General features: G+C 47.9%; 1 protein-coding gene across 1 annotated transcript; it reads left to right on the plus strand.

Moving 5' to 3' along the window:
* The first annotated feature begins 806 nt into the window (after positions 1 to 806).
* On the plus strand, positions 807 to 25,986 carry FBXW9 (F-box and WD repeat domain containing 9). Its single transcript, XM_040415053.1, is given in 13 exon segments — positions 807 to 903; positions 7,481 to 7,940; positions 12,047 to 12,146; positions 12,148 to 12,178; positions 12,258 to 12,386; positions 13,160 to 13,272; positions 13,698 to 13,789; positions 14,020 to 14,139; positions 14,142 to 14,167; positions 23,984 to 24,097; positions 24,423 to 24,512; positions 24,777 to 24,842; positions 25,642 to 25,986. Coding segments are annotated over 12 exon segments (1,377 nt in total). The 5' UTR covers positions 807 to 903; positions 7,481 to 7,519; the 3' UTR covers positions 25,717 to 25,986.
* The last annotated feature ends 305 nt before the right edge of the window (positions 25,987 to 26,291 follow it).

The raw sequence follows: 26,291 nt of genomic DNA on the forward strand, positions 1-26,291 counted from the left end.
CTGGAACCACTGATCACGGAGGCGGATGACAAACGGTACATCAGCCGAGTTTTCAACGGACCCATTGAAAGTCAATGGGTCCGCAGGAAATCACGAAAAACTGAACAACGGACACGGAATAAAACAGTTGTGTGCATGAGGCCGAAGAACGGAAAATGAAACGTGATGTGAACGCAGCCTTAGGCCTCTTGCACATGAACGTGTGTGCCTTGTGGCTGTGCTGTGGGCTGCAATGCACGAACACCAACCGTGGGACAGTCGTAGCGGATTGCGGACCCATTCACTTTAATGGGTCCGCGATGCGCAAAAAGATAGAACATGTACTATTCTTTTTGCGGAACGGAAGTACGGGACGAAACCCCACGGAAGCACTCCGTAGGGTTCCCTTCCGCACTATTCCACATCTCCAGATTTGCGGACCCATTCAAGTGAATGGGTCTGCATCCGTGTTACGGATTGCCCACGGCACTGCGCCCGTGTTTTCCGCATCCGCAAATGCGGTGCACAATACGGCCACGGCGCGCACACGTTCGTGTGAAAGAGGCCTCACTCTGCCTTTAAATTCCTAGACCTTGTATTGTGCGGCCAAGCCGGCGCTCACCCCCTAATCCTGCTTCCTTGTGTCTAGTGAGGTACTTAGTTGACAGCTCTGTATGGCTGTGCATGCAGGGGGAGCGGCCGCTGCGGGGCCCGAACTCAGGAAGAGGACAGAAGGATTTATTTTCAGGGAGCGGTGAGTATTTACTATGCAATTCAAAAGATAGGTATTTACTAGTCCTGGCACTCAGTCCTGGCAGCGCACCACTTCAGGGCGGTACGTAGCGTGCGCGGGAGTGCACTATGACCTGATGTGCCTGGACACAGTGCTGCACAAACAGCAGAGGCGCCTGCAGGAGAACAGAGGTCAGTATTTTTGGCCCCTTCTGAGGGGTACGGCCCTTTCAAAAATGTGCTGTCTGGTCTGTGAAATGCGGTCCGTCCGACGGCCACATGGATTATGTGACCCAAACAGCCTGCATCACGGTGCTCTATGAGTTCAGGTCAGATGAGCCGGGACGTCTCTAGCGGTGGGCGTGCAGACAGGCCTGTTTTAATGGGGCACACTTCCCGACCACCACCCTAGGAAATGACACCCCACTGAGCCATATTTATCATCCATCTTACGGCCACAATTCCTGACCTGACGGCATGGTACGCATATATCTGATGATTTAAAGCTGGGCGTAGCAGCTGTAATACGGGTTCTAAAATACGAATCTGTCTTTACTACATGAGAAATACAGACCTCCCAAGTCTGAAGTGATCGCTCCACCTCGGTGTGTTAATGGCCGTAACCTGTATCCAGACACAATGCCGCCACGATTGCTCCATATAGACTTTAAGGGTACGGCGACACTGGTCGCGGCCAGGATCGCAGAGTGGCGGTGATCTTATAGAAATGAATCCAACACGGCTGGCTTTTTTTGTCACTCAAACTGCAATCCTATACATTTCTATAGGATCGCTGCGACCCTGGCCCGGGACCAGTGTCGCCGTACCCTTTAGGGCCTCATGCACACGACCGCGGCATGTTTTGCGGTCCGCAAATCACGGATGCTGTTCATGTGTGTTCCGCAATTTGTGGAACTGAACGGGCCGCCCATTATAGAAATGGCTACAAGACTAGGACATTTTTTATTTTTTGCAGGGCAACTGACGCGGACAGCACACTTGAGTGGTGGCCCCATAGAAGTAAATGGGTCCGCATCCGAGCTGCAAAAAAAATGCGGCTCGGATGCGGACCCAAACAACGTCCGTGTGCATGAGCCCGGTGGCTGAGAGCTTGAAGTGAAAAAAATAATCCTCTACTGCAGGAATAAGCGACCTCCGGCGCTCCAGCTGGTTTGAAACTACAACTCCCAGAATCCTCTGCTCACTTCTATGAGAGTTACAATAACAGCCGCGTAAAGTGTATACATACTGGGAGTTGTAGTGCCGGAGGATGCTGATCCCTGCTCTCTCCTGTTTTGTGTATGTAGCGCCTCTGCAGGCTTGAGCGTCTCTATGACAACAGACTACAAACATGGCCTCTATGTAGTCAGATCATGTGGTAATGGGGGGAAAAAAGCAGAAGGGAGTAAAGAAAGCATAAAAAAAGAGCACAACCTATAAAGCAGAGCAGTCCTGGATTTTAGGGGGTCTCCCCCATCCCCCCCTTTTCCCCCAATATGTACCCTGTACTGTGGGTCTATTTGTATAGATTTAAAGGGACAGCATCGGGAATTGAAGTGCAATTATTGGTAGTTCATTCACACTGCGTGAGAAATGAGCGACATTTGGGTGAGTATAGCACCCTTCAGGCTGTTTTTTTTTTTTTTTTACTATTTATACACTAAATATATACTGTGTGGCACTTTTTGGGTCCTAAATCCTATACGGCATATTGCTGTGTGGCACTGTTTGGGTCCTAAATACTATATAAGGTACATATACCAGCCTTGTGTGAATTACACCTAAAATAAAATAAAAAAATATATATAAATAATTTCCACAAATTTCATTTTCCTTAGAGTGCTGTACCACCTCTTCACCAGAAGGGTGCGCACTCATCTCACAAGAAGTAAAAGCACGGCCGCCGTAGCCACGCCTCTCGCTTCCTTATTGGCTCCTTTTACTGTTTCCACGGTTACACTGTCGCTACCGGACCGGCTTATGTGTGTCGCGGTGACGTCATTGACAGGGGCCGGAAGTATGGGCGGTGTCCTAGGAGACAGGTGTGTAGAATCAGTAGATTGAGAGGGACGTCAGGAAATGTATAAATGGTGGTGACTAGCGGCCGCTCTGTGCCTGGATCTACTGGGCATAGCGGCCCCTAGTCTGTGGGGACCCCCTCAGTCTGCCAGTATAGTATATATGTATCAGTTAAGGGGATGTCCTGGCTTAGAAGAACATGGGTTGTGTAACGGTATTGAAGTGAATAGAGCTGAGCTGCAATACCACCTACAACCGGTGGACAGGGGTGGCGCTGTTCCTGGAAGAAAGCGGCCATGTTTTTCTAAGGCTGGACAAGCCCTTTAAGCCTCATATAATAGGAATAGATTGGAAAGCTTTGTATTCATTTAGCGGGTACCTCTTGGTATGTGTCGCCAGGTCTGTCGAAAATGGTATCTGTCCGCCGATGAGCAACCGTGACTCAACGGAAGCGAATGGTAAATCTTTTGGGCAGCGGGTGGTGCAGGTCCTAGGTATTTTGGCGTTGCTGTAGTCGAGGGGGGTTTAGAGCCGCACCAGGAAGCTCTGATCCCAGCTGTTAACCCTTTGATCATACCGCAGTAGGATATAAGAGGATTCCCCCCTGTAATCGGAGACTGGGAGAGACCTTGCAGTCAGCTGTGAGGACCTACGAAGGACCCCAAGGCGCTCTCTCTGGGCGCACTAGTATTGCATCTAACTTCAGCCACAGGGGGTCATTTACCAATATTTTTCCTCCAGCTTTTGGCGTATAAATAGTTGCAAGACCCTTTTTTGAACGCCTACGGGACTATGTTGTTGCACAGGTGTTTTTACACCATTCTAGTCGCCTGAGAGTGATTGTGGTGGGGGGAAGGCGGGGGTGCTGGGACTTTGGCCCCGACACATTTACTGTCTTTTACGCCAGGAAGCCGTTAGGGACTCCAGGCGCACGGACTGCCGGTGAAGTGACCCCCACAAAGTATCATACAGGAATATGCTAATATATTATATATGGGAAATAGTTATAAAACAGTAATCCCATGATAGAATTTTTTATTTTTTTATTTAGAAATTAATGTTTAAAAAAAATCTTCCCCCCCCCCCCAAAAAATAAATAAAAATATTGCTATTATTTAGTGCAAAATATATTTTATTGTGCACACAAATGGCCTCCTGCACACGAACGTGGCCGTACTGTGGGCCGCAATGCATGAACACCAACTGTGGGGCAGCCGCAGCGGATCGCGGACCCATTGACTTTAATTCACTTATGGGTCCGCGATCCGGCCGTTCCGCAAAATGATAGGACATGTTCTATCTTTTTGCGGAACGGAAGTACGGGACGAAACCCCACGGAAGCACTCCGCAGTGCTTCCATAGTGTTCCGTTCCGTGCTTCCGTTCTGCACCATTCCGCCTCTCCAGATTTGCGGACCCATTGAAGTAAATGGGTCCGCATCCGTGTTGCAGAATGCCCACGGAACGGCGCCCGTGTATTGCGGATCCGCAGCATGAGATGCCGATGGTCGTGTGCAATAGGCATAAAAGGGGTATTTCCGTCAGCCCCATAGAAATGAATTGGGGCAGTGGCTGCGCAAGTGCGGTGAGCTCCCATTCCCTTCTACGGGGAGAGCGCTTGGTGGTGGCCGGACCGGAGTCCTCCAGCCACCACCTCCCCTGCTCCGTTTCTGGTGTAGGGACCCGCACCTATCAGACAATGGGGGCATATCCTAGCGATATGCCCCCATTGTCTAAGATGGGAATACTCCTTTAAATAAATGCACCTGTGAGGTATCCGCTTAACCGTCATAACCGGAAGAATTTCATTATGAGGTTATTTCACATGAAACATGAATGGAGTAAAAAATAAACAAAAAAACACTCCTAAAATCGCTTAGTTCTGCAGCAAAAAATAAAATGAAATATTACACCATTTTTTTTTTTATAGGTCCCCGCAAACAAGTGACAAAAAAAAAAGACATAATATTTCTCCCCCATGAAGCAAGGCCTCAGGCAGCCACGTCAATGACAGGAAGGGGCCACAGCGAAAACATGCACACGACCGTAGCAGGTCCATGCCGTATTGCGGAATGGAAACAGCAGATGCGGATCCATTCACTTAAATGAGTCCGCAATCCGGAAGGTGCGGTGCAGAACGGACGCACGGATCAGAAGCCTACGGAGCGCTGCCATGGGTTTTCTGTCCGTGCCTCTGCCCTGCGGTGCGGACTGTCGGATGCGGATTGCAGACCTCATTCAAGTGAATGGGTCCGCGTCCGCAGATAGCGGGCACATGGTCGTTGCTCAGCAACCTTGGGCACTCCAGCTGTTGTGAAACTACAATTCCCAGCACGCTCCATTCATTTCTTTGAGAGTTCTGAGATGAGGAAGTATGGATGCTGGGAGTTGTAGTTTCACAACTGCTGGAGTGCCATAGACTATCGTTTCCAAAAAAATGTCACGCAACATTATTGCGACAAATAGTTGCTGTTTAGCCCTAGTCTAAGACCTATTCAGGGGTTAAAGCGCGAAAATCTGTCTTAAGGGGGAGCTCCGTAAAAATGTTGCCGCTGTAATTATTCTGGAAAAAAAATAACGTCTCGGCTGCTTTGGTTGCTAAGCATCAGCTCCGTATGTTGGGGCTTAGGACTTACAGCGGATCAGGCTGGTGGGTGACAACTCGGGGTCTAGACTGGAAAGCGTTTACAAAGAACGCCTCGGTGCACGCGTGCATTACACTGTGTTATGCTTCATTTCCCCTGTGGGGGCGCTGCAGGGATATTCACTGGCTTGCATTACCCAGTTCTCCTTGAAGTCAATGGGTTTTCCATGTAAATCACAGAAATGGCAGGTCCTCCTTTGTTGTCACCCTCTGCTCGGTTATCGGCTGTCCACATTAGATCACTGGGGGTCCACCTGCTGGGGGGAGGGGGTTAGTTCCATATCCCCTGTTTGAATGGAGCGGCAGTCAAGCTTGCACGCACTGCCTCCGCGTACAAATTCTACATACTGCCGGAGATAAGCCGCTGATTACATCCGTACAGGGGGATACAGGACCCCCATTCTTGTGATCTGTACGGGGCCCCAGCGGTGGACCGATCTCACGACTGGATCACCTCTTTAGTTTAGATGCATATTTGAAAATGGCTTTTTCAAAAACAAGACCACCCCTTTTAGGGGACAGCCACGCGGGGGACAGATGCGACAGATTGCTACGCACAGCATTCCACAACACATCTGCACATTGCGTATCATGGCAACTTCTGCCGCAGGTTTCCGCCATGGATTTTTCCCCCTTTACAATGCAGACTTTGAATACCACGGAGGTGTTAAGGTCGCCCAGTCCCCCACTGTTCTTTAATTCATGCTGTCCCAACACAGGGACATGTGGCCCCTTTACACCATGCTGAGCCGCTTTAGGACAGCCCCTCTAAGCTTGAGGTATTTTTGGGTTTCTTTAATGAAAAAAAAAAAAAGCCCTTTCCACTTGCAAGCGCCATAACTGCTGAGATTCTGCTTTTTTAAACAGCAGAGTTCTGGGCTTAATGACTGCGATCAGTAATACTGCCGATCGCAGACATTTAACCCCTCAGATAACCGTGGTCAAATGTGACAAGAAGCCACGCACTTCCCGAGCCAGGCCACCCTACTCTGACTGAGATGGGGGAAGGCGATCCGTACTAGTAATAGGCGCCTGAGCCTGTACAAGACCAAGGGCAATTACAAGTGTATTCCAATGCTGACCTGCAGGTGGCAGCACTACATTGGAAACTCATTGCAGAATACAAGTGGCAATCTAATGAGTGCTCGTTAGTCGGTCTAGGCATCTATAAAGAAAAGTTTTTAAAATATAAAATAAAAAAAATTAGGCGTCACCGCGTCCGTAAATGCCTTCCCTAGTAAAATATAAAAATATTATTCCCATACGCGAACAGCGTAACGAAAAAAAAAAAAATCTAAATGCCCGATTCGACATTTTATTCCCCCCCCCCCCCCCCCAATTTTTTTAATATAAAAAGGGATCAAAAAGTCACACACCCCAAAATACAATTAAAACTACAGAAGGGTCCCACAAATACATGAGCCCCATATTCTAGACAGAATATGAAGATGAAATGAAAATTATTATTATTTTTTTTCAGTATTGAAACACAAAAAAACTATATATACCGTAATTGTAGTGACCAGGAGAATTAAAGTAACCGTCAGTTTGACCGCATACTGAATGCCGTAAAAACAAAACACATAAAACTATGGCGGAATTGTATTTTTTATTTTTTTTTACAATTCCACCCTACTTGGAATTTTTTTTCCAGCTCCCCCACTACATCGTATGCAATATCAAATGGTGCCATTAGAAAGTAGAACTTGTCCTGGAAAAAAACAATCCCTTACACGGCTATGTGAAAAATAAAAAAGTTATGGCTCTGGGAAGGCGGGGAGGGAAAACCGAAACCACAAATACAGAAAATTGCAGTAGGGGTTTTCCACCTTTCAGCTATGGATAGGGCATCAGATCGGTGAGGGTCCAACACTTGGCATCCTCATGATCAGCTGTTTGTGAACCCCCCCTACCTGGAGCCTTCTGCTTCCAGCTCCGTCCATTGATACGCTTCTGCTGCCAGTGGGTGCTGGGTGTTCTAATTAGTGGGGGTGCCCCCACCAATCTGATATTGATGACCTACCTGGAGACCTTAGGAGAACATTGCATTATGGGTTCCAGTGGTTGTCCAGCCCCTGTCTTCACGGTGTTTGTTCCTTTGGTGTAGATGTAGAGATAGTTGCTGAAGGTTTCTTTGCCCTCGCCCATGATCAACATGGCAAGCGCTCGGGAGGCAGAGTCTGGTAACGACTCTGATGGGGAAACCTCCGAAGACCCAGAAAGACAAGCAATGGATTATGTGTTAAGAGTTCTTCACACCGTGACCCTGCAGGACCGAGCTAACCGGGCCCCGCACACTCTGCCTGTGGAAGCTCAGGATGGGATCCAGCATGGCGGCTTGGATCTGAAGAAGTCTCCAGTATCAGGGGAGGATGGAGAGGTGACATCGCTGCTCTTACTTCTTCCCCTTGAACTTATCTTGCACATACTGTCATATCTGGACGCACGTTTCATCCATGGTGTGCTGCCATTGGTGTGCCGCACCCTCAGAGACATTGTGTCAGAGAAGATGACCTGGAGGGTGAGGGTTCAGAAGAGGGTCCGCTCCAACTTCCCAGTGGTAGAACGTAAGTCGTATAAAAATACAGCAATGCATTCACCTCTCCTCCTAATACACAGACATCAGGACACACAGACCTCTCCTCATCCTAATACACAGACATCAGGACACACAGACCTCTCCTCCTCCTAATACACAGACATCAGGACACACAGACCTCTCCTCCTCCTAATACACAGACATCAGGACACACAGACCTCTCCTCATCCTAATACACAGACATCAGGACACACAGACCTCTCCTCCTCCTAATACACAGACATCAGGACACACAGACTTCTCCTCCTCCTAATACACAGACATCAGGACACACAGACCTCTCCTCCTAATACACAGACATCAGGACACACAGACCTCTTCTCCTCCTAATACACAGACATCAGGACACACAGACCTCTCCTCCTCCTAATACACAGACATCAGGACACACAGACCTCTCCTCCTCCTAATACACAGACATCAGGACACACAGACCTCTCCTCCTCCTAATACACAGACATCAGGACACACAGACCTCTCCTCCTCCTAATACACAGACATCAGGACACACAGAACTCTCCTCCTAATACACAGACATCAGGACACACAGACCTCTCCTTCTCCTAATACACAGACATCAGGACACACAGACCTCTCCCCATCCTAATACGCAGACATCAGGACACACAGACCTCTCCTCCTCCTAATACGCAGACATCAGGACACACAGACTTCTCCTCCTCCTAATACACAGACATCAGGACACACAGACCTCTCCTCCTCCTAATACACAGACATCAGGACACACAGACCTCTCCTCCTCCTAATACACAGACATCAGGACACACAGACCTCTCCTCCTCCTAATACACAGACATCAGGACACACAGACCTCTCCTCCTCCTAATACACAGACATCAGGACACACAGACCTCTCCTCCTCCTAATACACAGACATCAGGACACACAGACCTCTCCCCATCCTAATACACAGACATCAGGACACACAGACCTCTCCTCATCCTAATACACAGACATCAGGACACACAGACCTCTCCTCCTCCTAATACACAGACATCAGGACACACAGACCTCTCCTCCTCCTAATACACAGACATCAGGACACACAGACCTCTCCTCCTCCTAATACACAGACATCAGGACACACAGACCTCTCCTCCTCCTAATACACAGACATCAGGACACACAGACCTCTCCTCCTCCTAATACACAGACATCAGGACACACAGACCTCTCCTCCTCCTAATACACAGACATCAGGACACACAGACTTCTCCTCATCCTAATACACAGACATCAGGACACACAGACCTCTCCTCCTAATACACAGACATCAGGACAAACAGACTTCTCCTCCTCCTAATACACAGACATCAGGACACACAGACCTCTCCTCCTCCTAATACACAGACATCAGGACACACAGACCTCTCCTCCTCCTAATACACAGACATCAGGACACACAGACCTCTCCTCCTAATACACAGACATCAGGACACACAGACCTCTCCTCCTCCTAATACACAGACATCAGGACACACAGACCTCTCCTTCTCCTAATACACAGACATCAGGACACACAGAACTCTCCTCCTCCTAATACACAGACATCAGGACACACAGACCTCTCCTCCTCCTAATACACAGACATCAGGACACACAGACCTCTCCTCATCCTAATACACAGACATCAGGACACACAGACTTCTCCTCATCCTAATATACAGACATCAGGACACACAGACCTCTCCCCATCCTAATACACAGACATCAGGACACACAGACCTCTCCTCATCCTAATACACAGACATCAGGACTCACAGATCTCTCCTCCTCCTAATACACAGACATCAGGACACACAGACCTCTCCCCATCCTAATACACAGACATCAGGACACACAGACCTCTCCTCATCCTAATACACAGACATCAGGACACACAGACCTCTCCTCCTCCTAATACACAGACATCAGGACACACAGACCTCTCCTCATCCTAATACACAGACATCAGGACACACAGATCTCTCCTCCTCCTAATACACAGACATCAGGACACACAGACCTCTCCTCATCCTAATACACAGACATCAGGACACACAGATCTCTCCTCCTCCTAATACACAGACATCAGGACACACAGACCTCTCCTCATCCTAATACACAGACATCAGGACACACAGACCTCTCCTCCTCCTAATACACAGACATCAGGACACACAGACCTCTCCTCCTCCTAATACACAGACATCAGGACACACAGACTTCTCCTCATCCTAATACACAGACATCAGGACACACAGACCTCTCCTCCTCCTAATAAACAGACATCAGGACACACAGACCTCTCCTCATCCTAATACACAGACATCAGGACACACAGACCTCTCCTCCTCCTAATACACAGACATCAGGACACACAGACCTCTCCTAATACACAGACATCAGGACACACAGACCTCTCCTCCTCCTAATACACAGACATCAGGACACACAGAACTCTCCTCCTCCTAATACACAGACATCAGGACACACAGACCTCTCCTCATCCTAATACACAGACATCAGGACACACAGACTTCTCCTTCTCCTAATACACAGACATCAGGACACACAGATCTCTCCTCCTCCTAATACACAGACATCAGGACACACAGACCTCTCCCCATCCTAATACACAGACATCAGGACACACAGACCTCTCCTTATCCTAATACACAGACATCAGGACACACAGACTTCTCCTCCTAATACACAGACATCAGGACACACAGACCTCTCCTCCTCCTAATACACAGACGTCAGGACACACAGACCTCTCCTCATCCTAATACACAGACGTCAGGACACACAGACCTCTCCTCCTAATACACAGACATCAGGACACATAGACCTCTCCTCCTCCTAATACACAGACATCAGGACACACAGACCTCTCCTCCTCCTAATACACAGACATCAGGACACACAGACCTCTCCTTCTCCTAATACACAGACATCAGGACACACAGACCTCTCCTCCTCCTAATACACAGACATCAGGACACACAGACCTCTCCTCCTAATACACAGACATCAGGACACACAGACTTCTCCTCATCCTAATATACAGACATCAGGACACACAGACCTCTCCTCATCCTAATACACAGACATCAGGACACACAGACCTCTCCTCCTAATACACAGACATCAGGACACACAGACCTCTCCTCCTCCTAATACACAGACATCAGGACACACAGACTTCTCCTCCTCCTAATACACAGACATCAGGACACACAGACCTCTCCTCATCTTAATACACAGACATCAGGACACACAGACCTCTCCTCATCCTAATACACAGACATCAGGACACACAGACCTCTCCTCCTCCTAATATACAGACATCAGGACACACAGACCTCTCCTCCTAATACACAGACATCAGGACACACAGACCTCTCCTCTTCCTAATACACAGACATCAGGACACACAGACCTCTCCTCATCCTAATACACAGACATCAGGACACACAGACTTCTCCTCCTCCTAATACACAGACATCAGGACACACAGACCTCTCCTCCTCCTAATACACAGACATCAGGACACACAGACCTCTCCTCCTCCTAATACACAGACATCAGGACACACAGACCTCTCCTCTTCCTAATACACAGACATCAGGACACACAGACCTCTCCTCCTCCTAATACACAGACATCAGGACACACAGACCTCTCCTCCTCCTAATACACAGACATCAGGACACACAGACCTCTCCTCCTCCTAATACACAGACATCAGGACACACAGATCTCTCCTCCTCCTAATACACAGACATCAGGACACACGACCTCTCCTCCTCCTAATACACAGACATCAGGACACACAGACCTCTCCTCCTCCTAATACACAGACATCAGGACACACAGACCTCTCCTCCTAATACACAGACATCAGGACACACAGACCCTCTCCTCCTCCTAATACACAGACATCAGGACACACAGACCTCTCCTCCTCCTAATACACAGACATCAGGACACACAGACTTCTCCTCCTCCTAATACACAGACATCAGGACATGTTTGATCCCGCCCCTTCTTTCATTCTCTTTCTCAGAGGAAACTTTGATTGGCTGTCTGCCTGTATAGAATTGGAAGAGCAGCTCTCTCATTGGTCGGATCATGGGAAGATAGAACATTTCTCATTGGCTGATGGGCATACGCCCTGTGGACGCCATCCTCCTGTTACAGGTGTGATATATATGTCTATCCTCCATCTGGTGCTGAGTACACGGAATGGGATCATATGATCGTACATATCTCTCCCCAGGGCGGATCTTTATGTGTGTCTGGCTCGCGGGACAGAAATGTCTGCCTCTGGAACCTACAAAACCTGGGAAAAGACCAAGAGAAAGTTATAGTGAAGCCCTTGGGGACGAACAAAACTGGAACCCATAAGGTATTGACGCTGTACGCTAGAGCAGTGTTTCCCAACCAGTGTGCCTCCAGCTGTTGCAAAACTACAACTCCCAGCATGCCTGCACAGCCAAGGCTGTCCGGGCATGCTGGGAGTTGTAGTTTTGCAACAGCTGGAGGCACACTGGTTGGGAAACACTGCGCTAGAGGGCGCTGCATCAGCGTCAGGGGTCAGAAACCTTCAGCACTCCAGCTGTTGTGAAAACTACAACTCCCAGCATGCTCCATTCACTTCTGTGGGAGTCATGGTTTTACCACAGCTGGAGGTTTCTGATCCCTAGCAGGCATAGCAGCCACTATGGAGCCACTGCAACGAAAAGGCCCATGCACACAACCGTATTTTAGGTCCGAATCCGATCCGCGTTTTTTTTTGCGGATCAGATGCGGACCCATTCATTTTAACAGGACTGCACACCGCGTGCCGTCCGCATCCGTAAATCCTCTCCACCGACCTGCAGAAAATTAGAACTTGTCCTATTCTTGTCTATTTTGCGGACAAGGATAGGACATTTCTACAGCAGTAAAAAAAAAAAAAACTGAAAATAATGGCGGCATGTACATGTTATCGCCAATCACAGAGTCCGCGGTTTGTGGACCCTAAAAAAAACACATACGGTCGTGTGCATGAAGCTTAAAAGATGTATGATAACATTGCATGTCCTGAACTGGGCCATTCGGGGCCCATGGATACTTGTTACGACTCCACACACACATAAAGCTGCATTTGTTGCTAGGAACGTCTCCCTTTCCCCACAGGGCTGGGCCTGGTCACTGGCTGCCTGTGAGAATCGGGTGTGCTCTGGGTCCTGGGACAGCACCATGAAGATCTGGGATATTGGAGCTGAAGGACAGCTGGTTCAGGACATGAAGTAAGATAACCGCACATAGGACGTTCACTCTCCTTTATTTTTAGCAGATGTCACGAACCGTCTCCCTCCGCTCCTATCTATTGAAGCTACATATCATAAATAACTGTGGGACCGCCCTTAAGGGGTCATAACTTTCTATATTGAGAATGGAAGTTAGAGGAGCAGCACCGGTCAGTCACATCCCAGCATTAAAGGGAGCACCTCGCCGCTGGAGGTGGCTTGTAATGTCGTACCCGAGACACTTTGCAGGTCATTTCCATTGAGGGTTTATCACCCCAGCCTAAAATTGCTGATCACCAGGAACAGTAAGCTGCATATGGCTGTGCAACCAATTGAGGCAACCTATAGCTTTACATTTAGCACCCCTAGAGATAATATGCCACCCCTAATGACAGAATCATAATCTCACCTTAATCTCCCTGCAGGGGGCGAGCTGCGATCCTTTGCCTGTCCTACCTGCCAGACATCCTGGTGGCAGGATCCTACGACAAGAGAGTGAGTGTGTATGACCCAAGAGGTGAGATACAGCACTGGGGAATCGGCTGTAAGCCGGGACCATGCACACAGTGTGGTACCTTGTTGTCTATTGCCTGCAGTGCCAGTTTCCACCACTATCGTTTGCTATTACTTTCCATAGGCACTACTACAAGAGCGTTACCCGTTTAGTGTCCCTCATTGAAGTCCTTGCATCATACAGCGATTTACAAATTTATGGTACAATGACTATTTTACTAACCCTATTTTCAGCTTCTTCACCATTGATAAAGTCCCGCAAGATACATTCCAGTCCAGTGTTATCTCTTGTAGCCGACGACCGTCACATCGTGTCTGGAAGCGAGGACAGAACCTTGGTTGTGTTTGACCGCAGGGTAATGCGTCCTTACAGAGAATACAGGTGGGATTATAGTTGTACAAACTACAGGCAGATCCTTCTTCATGGTTTTTTCCTCTCCACATATTTATATATTTATGTGCCCTCTTTGCTTGGTAGAAAGTAATTCCAGTCATCTGGCACCTGAAAGTCTAGAACTGTCGATGGTGCTGGATGATCGGTTACTGCTGTGACAATGCTTCATTCCTTAACCACTTAACAGTTTTGCCAGAGCTCTGCTCTGTCTTTTGAGGGACTTAATAGTTCAGCCGCAGGCCCCGGGGAGTCGGGGGGGGGGAAGGGGGGTCTGCTTTATCTGCCCATATCTCAGGATTGGTAGTATCTAGAGGTATGGGCATGGTCTCCCAAGCTTCAAACAAGACCAGAATCACAGCATTATCTCCACTACTTCGGGAGATATAGCTGTTGGAAATCGGATCGGAGTGAAAACAGTGAAAACCTGCTTTTACTTTCACTTTCAGCTGTATCGCTGCCAACTGGATTTCTATAAGGTATATCTCCCGATGCAGTGGAGATACGACTGTGATTCTGGTCTTGTTTGAAGTGGGAAGACCAGGCCAATATCTCTAGCTACTACCAATCCCATGATATGAGCAGCTAAAGCAGCCTCCCCCCTGCAGTCTGGAGGAGCAGAGGGCGCAGGTGGGGAGCTGACAGTCTGGAGGAGGAAAGACCCACAGAATAAAGTTATCATGTTACTTATAGCACACAGTGGATGCCGTAAATAAATTACACACAAAGTAATTTTAAATTGCTGTTTTTTATCTTTCCCCTTATAAATAAAATAAAAGTGAATATACTGTATGTACAACAAATGGTCCCTAAAAGAACAACTCCTCTCTGAAAATCAAGAACATTTTTTGAAGGAAAAAATGTTAAGTTATGACTAGTGGAACACAGAGGAGGAAAATGTTACCGGTCCTTCAGTACGTCAATTAATTAGTGGCCTATGATTTACAATTACATCAAGATGATTCTGCAGGTACTGCTGCTTCTCTCATGCTATCACTGGTGGGAGGTAATATACAGCCGTACTCCCATCGCAATTGCCAGACTCAGAGAAAACTCCAGCCCTGGCAGTTAACCCTTTCAGGGCTGTGATGGAGCCTGATTGCGGTGCCGTGTAACAATGTGGTCTTATACTAGTGACATGACTGTTTCTGTGCAAAGCCACATTATACTGCCATGAATATGCACAACTCATACCTGTAGAAACTGCACCTTGTCCTGTAATAAACAGGTAATAAATGGATGAGTTGCCTCCATTTCAGCACAGCTTTTCATGGAGATTAACCACCTAACAGTTTTTCCCGAGCTCTGCTTGGGCTTTGAGAAAATACAGTCCTGCCCGAGAGCCCTGGCAGCAGGGTAGGGGGGTTGTGCAGAGATCTGCTTAAACTCCTCATATCTCAGGTTGGATAGAAGCTAGAGCTGTGGTCTTGTTTGAAAGCTGACAGTCTAAGGTCTAAAACAAGACCATAATCACAGCATGTTAGGCCCATATCTCTGGCCGCTGCTAAGCCTGAGATATGAAGTGATAAAGCAGCCCTCCCCCTTCAGCAGGCTGTGATCTCAGCCAGCCTGAAGGAGGTTGGAGGTGGAGGCAGGACTGGTGCAAGGATTTTTGCCACCCTAGGCAAAAGCTAATTTTGCCGCCCCCTTGACTCCGCCTATTGACCACGCCCTTTGAACCACTCTTTTTTGTCGGCCACCTATTTATACAGACTGTACCCTTCATTGTGGTAAGGTCACGTTTTCTCCCCCCAGCTACATACTAGGGCTGCACGATATATCGCAAAAGTAATCGAATCGCGATAATCGGCAAATGCGATTTGGCGATTCGGCCGACCCGAAAATGCCGCGATTATATATGAAGGGGCCCCTATTGATAAAAAGTCCTCTGTCCTATTGATAACAGGTCCAGCCTCTGTACTTACTTTCACGATGAATGCACTGCAGCGACGAGCGGGAGCGAGCGAGGCAGCCGGCCGGCGCGTGACTGACGTCACTTAGTCACGCTCCTGCTTCCTGAATTAAGTGGGAGGAGCGTGACAGAGACGTCTGTCACGCGCCGGCCGGCTTGCTCTCTGCCGCTCTCTGCACTGCAGTGCATTCATAGTGGAAGTACAGAGGCTGGCCATTTTATGATAGAGCCGCGCCCAGGGATCTAAGTGCACTTACTATTATTCCTGGGCGCCGCTCCGTTCGTCCGCTGTGGCCCCCGGTATTTTCAACATTCAGAGCAAGGAGGAGGAGACGCCGGTGTCTCTCTGTCTCCCTGACAGCAGCGCTGTCCAATCACAGCTCAGAGCTCAGAGCCAGGGAGAAAAAAAAACTCCCTGGCTCTGAGCTCTGAGCTGTGATTGGACAGCGCTGCTGTCAGGGAGACAGAGAGACACTGGCGTCTCCTCCTCCTTGCTCTGAATGTTGAAATACCGGGGGCCACAGCGGACGAACGGAGCGGCGCCCAGGAATAATAGTAAGTGCACTTAGATCCCTGGGCGCCGCTCTATGCATCCTGCTACTAAGTTCATATTCTTGGACCTATGAAAGGTCCTCTTTAATTACATTCATTGGTGGCGCAGTGCGCCCCCCAAAGCCTCCCCCCCCCCATTATCACTTGCCACAAGTCCCCCCCCCCCCTTCCCCATTGTTATATGGTGGCCACAGCGTCCCATCCCCTCCATGGTGGCAGTGGCAGATTACACTGCTGGGGCTCAGATCGTTACCATGGCAGTCAGGACGCTACTGAAGCCCTGGCTGCCATGTTCAGCTCCCTGCTGCTGTGTGCACAAAGCCCAGGGCAGCAGGGAGACATGTGAGATCCTATTCACCCTAAAAGAGATCTATCAGGGTGAATAGCACAAGGGTGTAAAAAGATCCAGGTTCTAGTCCCTAAGGGAAGAAATGGTTATTAAATAAAAAGTTTAAAAAAACACAAAATCTAAAAGTTTAAATGGCCCCCTTCCCAGTTTTACATAAAAAAAATTACAAACAATAAAGAATAAACATATTACATATAGCCACGTCCGAAAAAGTGTGAGCTATTAATATTACAAAATAATTTCCGCTTGGTGAGGCAGTACAGAAAAAAAAACTCTAAACCACGCAATTCGCCATTTTTAGTCACCTTGTCCCCCAGAAGATGTCCCTCGATGTGAGAGGCATGTGGTGCTGTATTCTCCTATATGTAGACCTGGCTCACTACTGGGACCTGCGTCTCATCTTCTCAAAGTCCTTTTTTTTAAATTATCACTATATTACTATTTTCAATTTGGCGACTAAAAATGTAATTTGGCTCCTGGTCATTTTTTTTTGTCTGGAGCACTGGTTATGTGCGCAGTTTAGGACACCTGAAGGGACACATAGGGCATGAGGGGGACCAGCATAAGATGCTATATGTGTGTCTTATGCTGGCCCCCTCGTGGCCCCATGTGTCATAGCACACATCCCCTATAACAGTGCCATCCACAGGTCCCCCATAACAGTGCCCTCCGCAGGTCCCCATAACAGTGCCCTCGCAGGTCCCCATAACAGTACCCTCCGCAGGTCCCCCATAACAGTGCCCTCCGCAGGTCCCCCATAACAGTGTCCTCTGCAGGTCCGCCATAACAGTGTCCTCTGCAGGCCCCCCATAACAGTGTCCTCTGCAGGTCCCCCATAACAGTGTCCTCTGCAGGTCCCCCATAACAGTGTCATCCACAGATCCCCACATAACAGCGCTCATCCACAGATCCCCCACATAACAGCGTCATCACAGATCCCCCACATAACAGCGTCATCCCCAGATCCCCCACATACAGCGCCATCCACAGATCCCCCATAACTATGTCATTACCCAGCCGCGTCAGAGGCTCATATGGGAAAATCCAAGCAATAAGACCTCTAGCACAATTCCCTTAAAATATCGCATCGCACATCGTTATCGCAATTTTTAGGGCCCTAATCGCAATCGCACAAAATTCCCATATCGTGCAGCCCTACTACATACCATGTCATCCACAGATCCCCCATAAGTGTCATCCTCCACAGATCCCCCATAAGTGTCATCCTCCACAGATCCCCCATAAGTGTCATCCTCCACAGATCCCCCATAAGTGTCATCCTCCACAGATCCCCCATAAGTGTCATCCTCCCTACAGATCCCCCATAAGTGTCATCCTCCACAGATCCCCGCCCAGCGCCGCCTCCTAGCTAATTTATTCAATTCACCTTGCCTCTGTGAATTGCATAGAAGCGCCTTCATCTCGCACAGTCGCACTGGCAGAGGCATCGTCGAACGAGGTGCACTGGAAGACGGCGCATGCGGACCTCGCTCGACGATGCCTCTGCCAGTGCGCCTGTGCGAGATGAAGGCGCTTCTATGCAATTACAAAGAGGCAAGTGAATTGAATAAATTAGCTAGGAGGCGGCGCTGGGCGGGGGCCGGGGGCCGGTGCCTCCAGCAAGAGTGCGCTCTACGCGGTGGCGTACCTTGCTTATGGGTGGTGCCGACCCTGGGGTGGAGGGCAGTGGGGGAGCTGACAACCTGCAGTATTGGAGAGAGAAACTATTTCTCTAAAAAAAATAGAAATTTTGGGTAGGGAGGGTTGGGGTGATGGGTGGTTATGATTAAGGTAAAATAATAATAATGTAAAATTGTAATTTTGTATGAAAAATTTGATGGTTGCCTATTTTTAGCTTCAATAAGATTGAGAAAAAAAGAGAAAAGAAAAAAAAAATAGAAATTTGGCAACATCATAATTTTATGACTCACAGAATGACGTTATCATGTTTAGTTACACGATACAGTGGAATGTTGTAAAAAAAAAAGTCCCCCAAATAATGTTAAAATGCTGGTTTTTTTTTTTTTTCCCTAAAAATTGAATAATAAAAGTTATTTAATACACTGTATGTAACCCAAAATGTTTCCTAAAAAAACTCTACAATTTGTCTGGCAGCATTCAGGTCTCAGTAACTAAATTGAAGAAAAAATCTTAAAAGTTAGGAGTCCTGGAACACGGGATAAATGTTACTGGTCCTTGAAGCGGTTCTGCCATGATTGATGTAAAAAATAAAATCATACAGTACTGACAATCTCTTTCTAACAAAGCTACAACCAGAGCTTGTAGCACATATTGATCCAGAGATCTCCCCATTATCTGCTCCAATTGCTCTTCTAGATTATCTTCAACCTGGCAGCTCAGGGGCCGTGTCCTTTCTGCTGCAGGTCTCTCCCTGTAACTGCCACAGCTTTAACAGTGAAGATTTAAACTGAGCATGTGCGACCTCCTCAGTGAGACGGATAAAAAATAAGGAAAAGTACAAACAGCAGGTGACGCTAAACAGATACAATTTATTAAATTGCTCACTGGCTGTACTAATTTTTCAAGCAAATGCAGGGGTTGTAGCTATAGTGGAAAGCAGCTGCTATGGGTCCCCAAACTAAGAAGGGCCCGCCCAAAAGGAGGACTAAAAGATTTTATTGTCAGGGCCCCTTCAAACAGTGTTATACAATGACATTATGTACAGTGACATGGACATACAGTATGTACGTATAGGAAACGGACAGAGCGCCTGCCGGGCCTGGTCTGAGAGAGCGATCTTGGCTAACTGCAGGATTGAGGGATGTACTGGAGGAGGAGTTGCTGGGAAGTGGAGAGGGTGGGAAATGGGCGTTCAAAAATTTGCTGTGGGGCCCAGTGACTTCTGGTTATGCTTTGATTACATGCAATTACCAAAAATATCAGATCCAGGTGCTAGTAACATAGTCTATAAGGCTGAAAAAAAGTTATCCGTCCATCCAGTTCGGCCTGTCATCCTGCAAGTTGATCCAGAGGAAGGCAAAAACAAAACAAAAAAAACCCCTGTGAGGTAGAAGCCAATTTTCCCCACTTAAGATGAAAAAAATTCTATCCCGACTCCAATCAGGCAATCAGAATAACTCCCTGGATCAGCGACCCCTCTCTAGTAGCTATAGCCTGTAATATTATTACACTCCAGAAATACATCCAGGCCCCTCTTGAATTCCTTTATTGTACTCACCATCACCACCTCCTCAGGCAGAGAGTTCCATAGTCTCACTGCTCTTACCGTAAAGAATCCTCTTCTATGTTTGTGTACAAACCTTCTTTCCTCCAGACGCAGAGGATGTCCCCTCATCACAGTCCTGGGGGTAAATAGATGATGGGAGAGATCTCTGTACTGACCCCTGATATATTTATACATAGTAATTAGATCTCCCCTCAGTCGTCTTTTTTCTAACGTGAATAACCCTAATGCTGATAATCTTCAGGGTACTGTAGTGCCCCATTCCAGTTATTACTTTAGTTGCCCTCCTCTGGACCCTCTCCAGCTCTGCTATGTCTGCCTTGTTCACAGGAGCCCAGAACTGTACACAGTCCTCCATGTGTGGTGGTGATGTGTAAAGTGTCAGGACTATGTTCTCATCACAAGCATCTATGAGAGCAGCTGCCTGACACTGTTTTTTGCAGCTTAGTTTGCTGTTTATTAAAATTCCTAGATCCTTTTCCATGTCAGTGTTACCGAGTGTTTTACCATTTAGTATGTATGGGTGACTTGCATTATTCCTTCCCATGTGCATAACCTTACATTTGTCAGTGTTAAACCTCATCTGCCACTTTCTCTGCCCAAGCCCCAGTCTATCCAGATCCCTCTGTGGCAGTATACTGTCCTCTGTAGTATATATACCGTTTTTTTCTTCCCTCTTTTCTTTCTTCCCGTTCCTTCTTCTCCTTAGGCTCTCCAGAACCTTCTCTCTGATATCTTCAGTCCTCAGTTGATCGGGAGGCTCGCAGACAAGCATTTCTCCTCTCTTATTTCCAGGGCCTGACATTTTTCCTGAGACTTCCAGTTGCCAATGATTTTATCTTACCTTACATTAAGGCCTCATGCACACGACCGTTGTGTGCATCCGTGGCCGTTGTGCCGTTTTTCCCGTTTTTTTTTTTCGAGAAAGTGCGGATGCGATGCGATTTTCAACGGATGATTGCTAAGAGATGTTGTTTGTAAACATTCCGTTTTTTCTCACGTGCGTGCCAAAACGCAGTAGATTGCATTGCACTCCTACTGGTTTACGAAATCACGCAGTTTTCACTGAACACATCCGGACACGCTTGTCTGCAAGGGGCCTTAGTCTGGGACAATTCATGGATTTTTTCTTTGACTGGTCGTCTTCCCAGTAAGGTTCCTTTTCCATCCATGCGCCATGGAGTCTTTTTTTTTTTAGCTTTGGGTGGCTATTCCTCAGGGTCTTCCTCAAGGGAAAAACTCCCTTGGGGAGAAATCTAGAGTTAGGACCCCCCCCTTTTCCCTTTCCTGGGCATTTCTGTCAGTGTAATTACGTAGAAGAGGGTCAGTGAGACACACAGCATTATAAATCATTATAATATCATGCTGTCCATAGCAGGAAATTACGCCCCCACATGGAGAATGTTATCTGCACTGGACACGTTCGTCTGAAAGAGGCCGAACTGTAGAGGAGTTTCCATACTAGATCATAAATCTGTACATTCGGAGGGGACGGACCAAGTAAGGCCTCTTTCACACGGGCGTTCCGGATGCGTCGCGTGTGCATTGCAGGAAAACCGCGCGAGTAGGCACGCAATTGCAGTCAGTTTTGTCTGCGATTGCGTTCCGATGTTCAGTTTTTTCCGCGCGAGTGCAATGCGTTTTGCACGCGCGTGAGAAAAAAACTGACCCGAACCCGGACTTCTTCACTGAAGTTCTGGGTTTGGGTTAGGTGTTCAATTCATTTTATTGTTTTCCCTTATAACATGGTTATAAGGGAAAAGAATAGCATTCTTAATACAGAATGCTTAGTAAAATGTGGATTGAGGGGTTAAAAAATAAAAAAAATTAACTCGCCTCATCCAATTGGTCGCGCAGCCGGCATCGTCTTCTTTCTTCTTCTTTCAGAACCTGCAAAAGGACCTTTGATGATGTCATCGTGGTGAGCGCAGTGACGTCAGCACAGGTCCTGCTGAATGAAGATAGAAGGATTGCAGGTCCTTCTCTGTGCTTGCAAAGCACAGCGCCATACATTGTATAGTGGTTGTGCTTGGTATCGCACTCATCCCCATTCACTTCAATGGGGCTGAGCTGCGCCTAGATCATGTGACCGACCTAGGAAAAGCTGGAGAAAGCCGCTGCCTTCTCAAAGAGCTGATCAGCAGGGGTCCCGGGGGTCAGACCACCACCAATCAGATACTAATGACTTATCCAGAAAATAGGTCATCAGTTTAAATCTTTCGGAAAACCCCTTTTAACCGTTTTATGTCTTCCAGTTCATCCGTTATTTCGTCTTATAGAGCTGCATCTAGAAGACATTTTAGTGGACGACATGTTCTGCTTTGTTACTTTGATGTGTTTTTCCCTTTCACCCCCCGAGTTGTGCGCCAACTATATTTACTACAGACATGAATAGAAAATCTACCACTTAAAAACAATGGCTGCTGTGCACAATGTTTCGCCTTAAAGGGATTTTTGGCGATGCCAGAGGATTTGGCTACTTTACGATGAGGCCGTGCATCTCGTGAGGAATTGGGTGCACCTCCGGCAGTCCGTGTGCCTGGAGTAAGAACTACTCCACTCATCATGTGACCGCTGCAAACAGTCATTGGCTGCAGTGGTCACATGACCTATGTTAACACAGGGAAACCCGGGACCCACAGAGCGGGTGAGGCCACGATGGAGCGGGGATCAGGGAAGTATGACTACCACCCTCGGTCAGGCCACTAGTAGTGCTCATTTTTTACTCCCGGTGGTAAATTTGTTGGGGCCATAGTCCCAGCCTCCACCACTCCCGAGTGGCAAGCATGGCACAAATATGCACGTGCGACAAAATATAATCACAGGTGCGTCTAAAAAGTCGCAAAACGGCACCTTGCAACTTTTTATACACCAAAAAGTGACGTGGGGCACGTAGTAAATGACCCCTGATGTGTGTCTGTGTGTGTAGGTTCTGTTTTTGTTAATCCAGAGCTCCAGTCTTGCCGCCTGCGTGTACCCCGACCCTGTGCTTACTGTACCCGGTGCTGCTGCCATAGTCCCCATGAGTCAGTACCTCTGAACTGCTATAGGTGGCGCTGCTGCGCTCAGTCTCATTGAACCGCTCGGTCAGGATTTTCTCGGAGCAGATTAGTTCAGTAGTTCACAGGTCATCGGACCCTCTTCAGGACACAGCGCTGCCGGGCCGGCCATAGGGTCTAGTGGAGACCTATTCACTCCACCAAGTATCAGCGGCTTGTTCCTATTCACACTGCTGGTATCCCATCACACCCCAGGGTCTTCTGTGTCTCAGGTTTTTCTGTATTCTACAATATGATATGGCAGTGACGTATAACCGTAGTGGTAAGATTTACAGATATTGTCCTCTGCATTGTATCCGCCATTGCATCAAACATAATAAAGCTATCATCATTCATCCAGAAGATAGTAAAGTCTCAGATCAAGTTTCTGATCATTTCGTCTTGGAGACGAGCTGGAACAGAATGAACTAGTGGCCGGACCCACGGTGGTAGTCATACTTACCTGATTCCAGCTGTGTGGGTCCCTGGTCTCTATCCTATTTGACGTAGCTCATGTGACCACTGCAGCCATTAACTGGCTGCAGCGGTCGCATGATGCATGGGTGACGTGTCACTCCTGCAGCAGTCACGTGACCCACATCAAACGGATATTGACAGGGGGAGACCTAGGGCCGGCAGGGCAGCAAAGTAGTTGGAAAGCAGCGATGGGATCAGGTCTGTTTAAAGGGAAACTCCAAACTTAGTTCCTAATTGTAATACTTTGTCCTTATTTCTGGTTTATCTCCCTCAGCTGGATAACTACCTCTTCTGCATGTCCTATGAAGCTCCACAACTATGGGCTGGAGACAACCAAGGCCTGATCCACGTGTATGGGAGCCACGGAGGGACATTCAAGCAGCTGCAGGTACTAGAAATTCCAGTTTGCTGTCGGTACATTTTGATTGCAGATCTGCAGATCCAGGTAATACCTACCGGTGGTCAGATTGTACCTGCTGGTGGATCAGTTCAGTGTAATATTTGGGGTTTGTTCGTCTGTGGCCGGGCAGACGTACCTGATAAACTGGTCTATATACAGCTAATACCCTACTATCTGTATATGACAGGTGGGGTGGTATGTATTGCAGCACTGCCCCATTGCTTGTGTGTGTGTATATAGGATTCTCCTGCAGGGAGGATGCTGAGTTCTGATGCCTTTTGTCTTTGCTGTCACATCTTTTCCGTCCACGCAGTGCTATGATGTAGGACATGCATCCCAGGTCACTGGTATATGGCATTCAGCAGGTGCGCTGTACACGACGTCCACTGATAAGACTATGAAGGTAGGTGTGAGGTGTGTTCTATATTACATAATGGGGTGGGGGGTCACGATTTATTAAGACCGGCCTTGCATACTTCAGTATTCATAAAAGAAAAAAAAAACGTGCTGAAGTAAGGGGCGCCAAAGAGGTGCATCTTCTGGCAGTCCGGCGCAAAAAATGAAAAAAGTTGCACTTCTTTTTAGCAAAATGTTTGCTCAAAGTCAGAAAACCGGCTTTGATATTTAGTATTTTTGCTCCAGTTTTATAGATCCTTTCTGTTTCCAGGTTCACATTCCTACTGATCCGCCCAAGATGCTCAACACGCAGACGCAGAGCAGCGTAGTCAATGGGGTAAGAATGTCACGCGATGAGGACGGGAGGGGTAAGAATGGGGGATCACGGTACATCAGCACAGCTCATGTGTTGTCTCACCTGTCTCTATGGGGAATGTTCTTGAAGTTATCGAGATTCTCTTCCAGGGAGACAATGAAGTCATGCCTAAGGCCAATAATGCTGCCAGGTGAACTAAGGCCTGGCATTTTTTCAACAGACCCACCAGTGTGGCCGGAGCCGCGGTGCTAATCATACGTGCGCTGCTGAGTTCTGGCTCCATTGCTGCCCCACTGGCTCTGTCGGTCCTGGGTCTCCCTGCATAATATCCGGTTTGATGCAGGTCACAAGACCACTGCAGCCAATGATGCAGCGTTGAGAGGTCACCCATGCATCACGTGACGTCCGTTTTTCACGCGGACAAGACCCGGGACCTATAGAGCTGGAACCCAACAGCAGGGATCAGGTAAGTATGATTACCAGCTCGGGTCTGACCACGCTGGGGCGGCTGCTGAAGAGGTCCCCGGGGATGAACAACCCCTTTAAAGGGGTATTATAATGTCAAAGGACTAAGGTCTCCAGCTTTTTCCATGCACGTCGGCGCTCCATTCGGCTTGTGTTGTATTAGCTTACACGTCAGGTGGCAAGAAGTGCCGGTGTGCAGGAAGAGCCCCACTTCATTCTGAGGATGGGTGGGGGTCCCGGCTCTTGGATCCTGACTTTCCTTGGTTAGATGATGTATGTGCACGTCTCGTCCACATTATATTTATCTAGATTGGCCGGTGGTGATCCTTTTACCAGAGAAGTCATCTTTTCCCAGGTCAGTGCGGCCGGGCACACGGTGGCTGCAGCCTCTGGTGGCCAGACGGTGGAGATCTGGAGATTTCCGGACTAGTGGTGGACGTCTCTGGACTGCCATGCAAACACAAAAGAGAAATATGGAATCGCGTGAGGTGACCGGCGTGGAAACTGTTAAATTGTACCAGGGCTGGCGTCTTTTTTTGCTCATTTGGGTCTCCATGATGTCATATGTCGGTGGCCACGTGTACGGACACATGATGCGTGGCCATCAGCAGCACTGGTCTTGTCTGTATATTGGGCTCCATACTCCGTTTTTTAGTCACCATTTTAAATGCTTCAAAATAAAAATAAAAAACATGGAAAGAGTCCTTGGGGGCAACATCATCTGGGGTGTTTCTTATAGATGTCTGTATTGGCATGCAGTTACATTCCTCTGCTGCTCCCTTTCTCCTACTATTCTACTTGTGTGTCAGTCTACACTGTAGCTCTAGCATTATATTCTACAATAACTCCTATCCCGATAAGGGAGTGCTGGAGGCCTTAAACATAGAATCACGGGGGTCTCCTGACCCTGTAACTTATACTGAGACTTACTACTCTATAACGATGAAGAGAGCTTCATTGGTTGAAAGAAAACCCTGCAGTTAAAGGGTTAAATGATGACATTTA

This window comes from Bufo bufo, chromosome 1 (genome assembly GCF_905171765.1).
Source record: "Bufo bufo chromosome 1, aBufBuf1.1, whole genome shotgun sequence".
In the NCBI taxonomy this organism is placed as follows: Eukaryota; Metazoa; Chordata; class Amphibia; order Anura; family Bufonidae; genus Bufo; species Bufo bufo.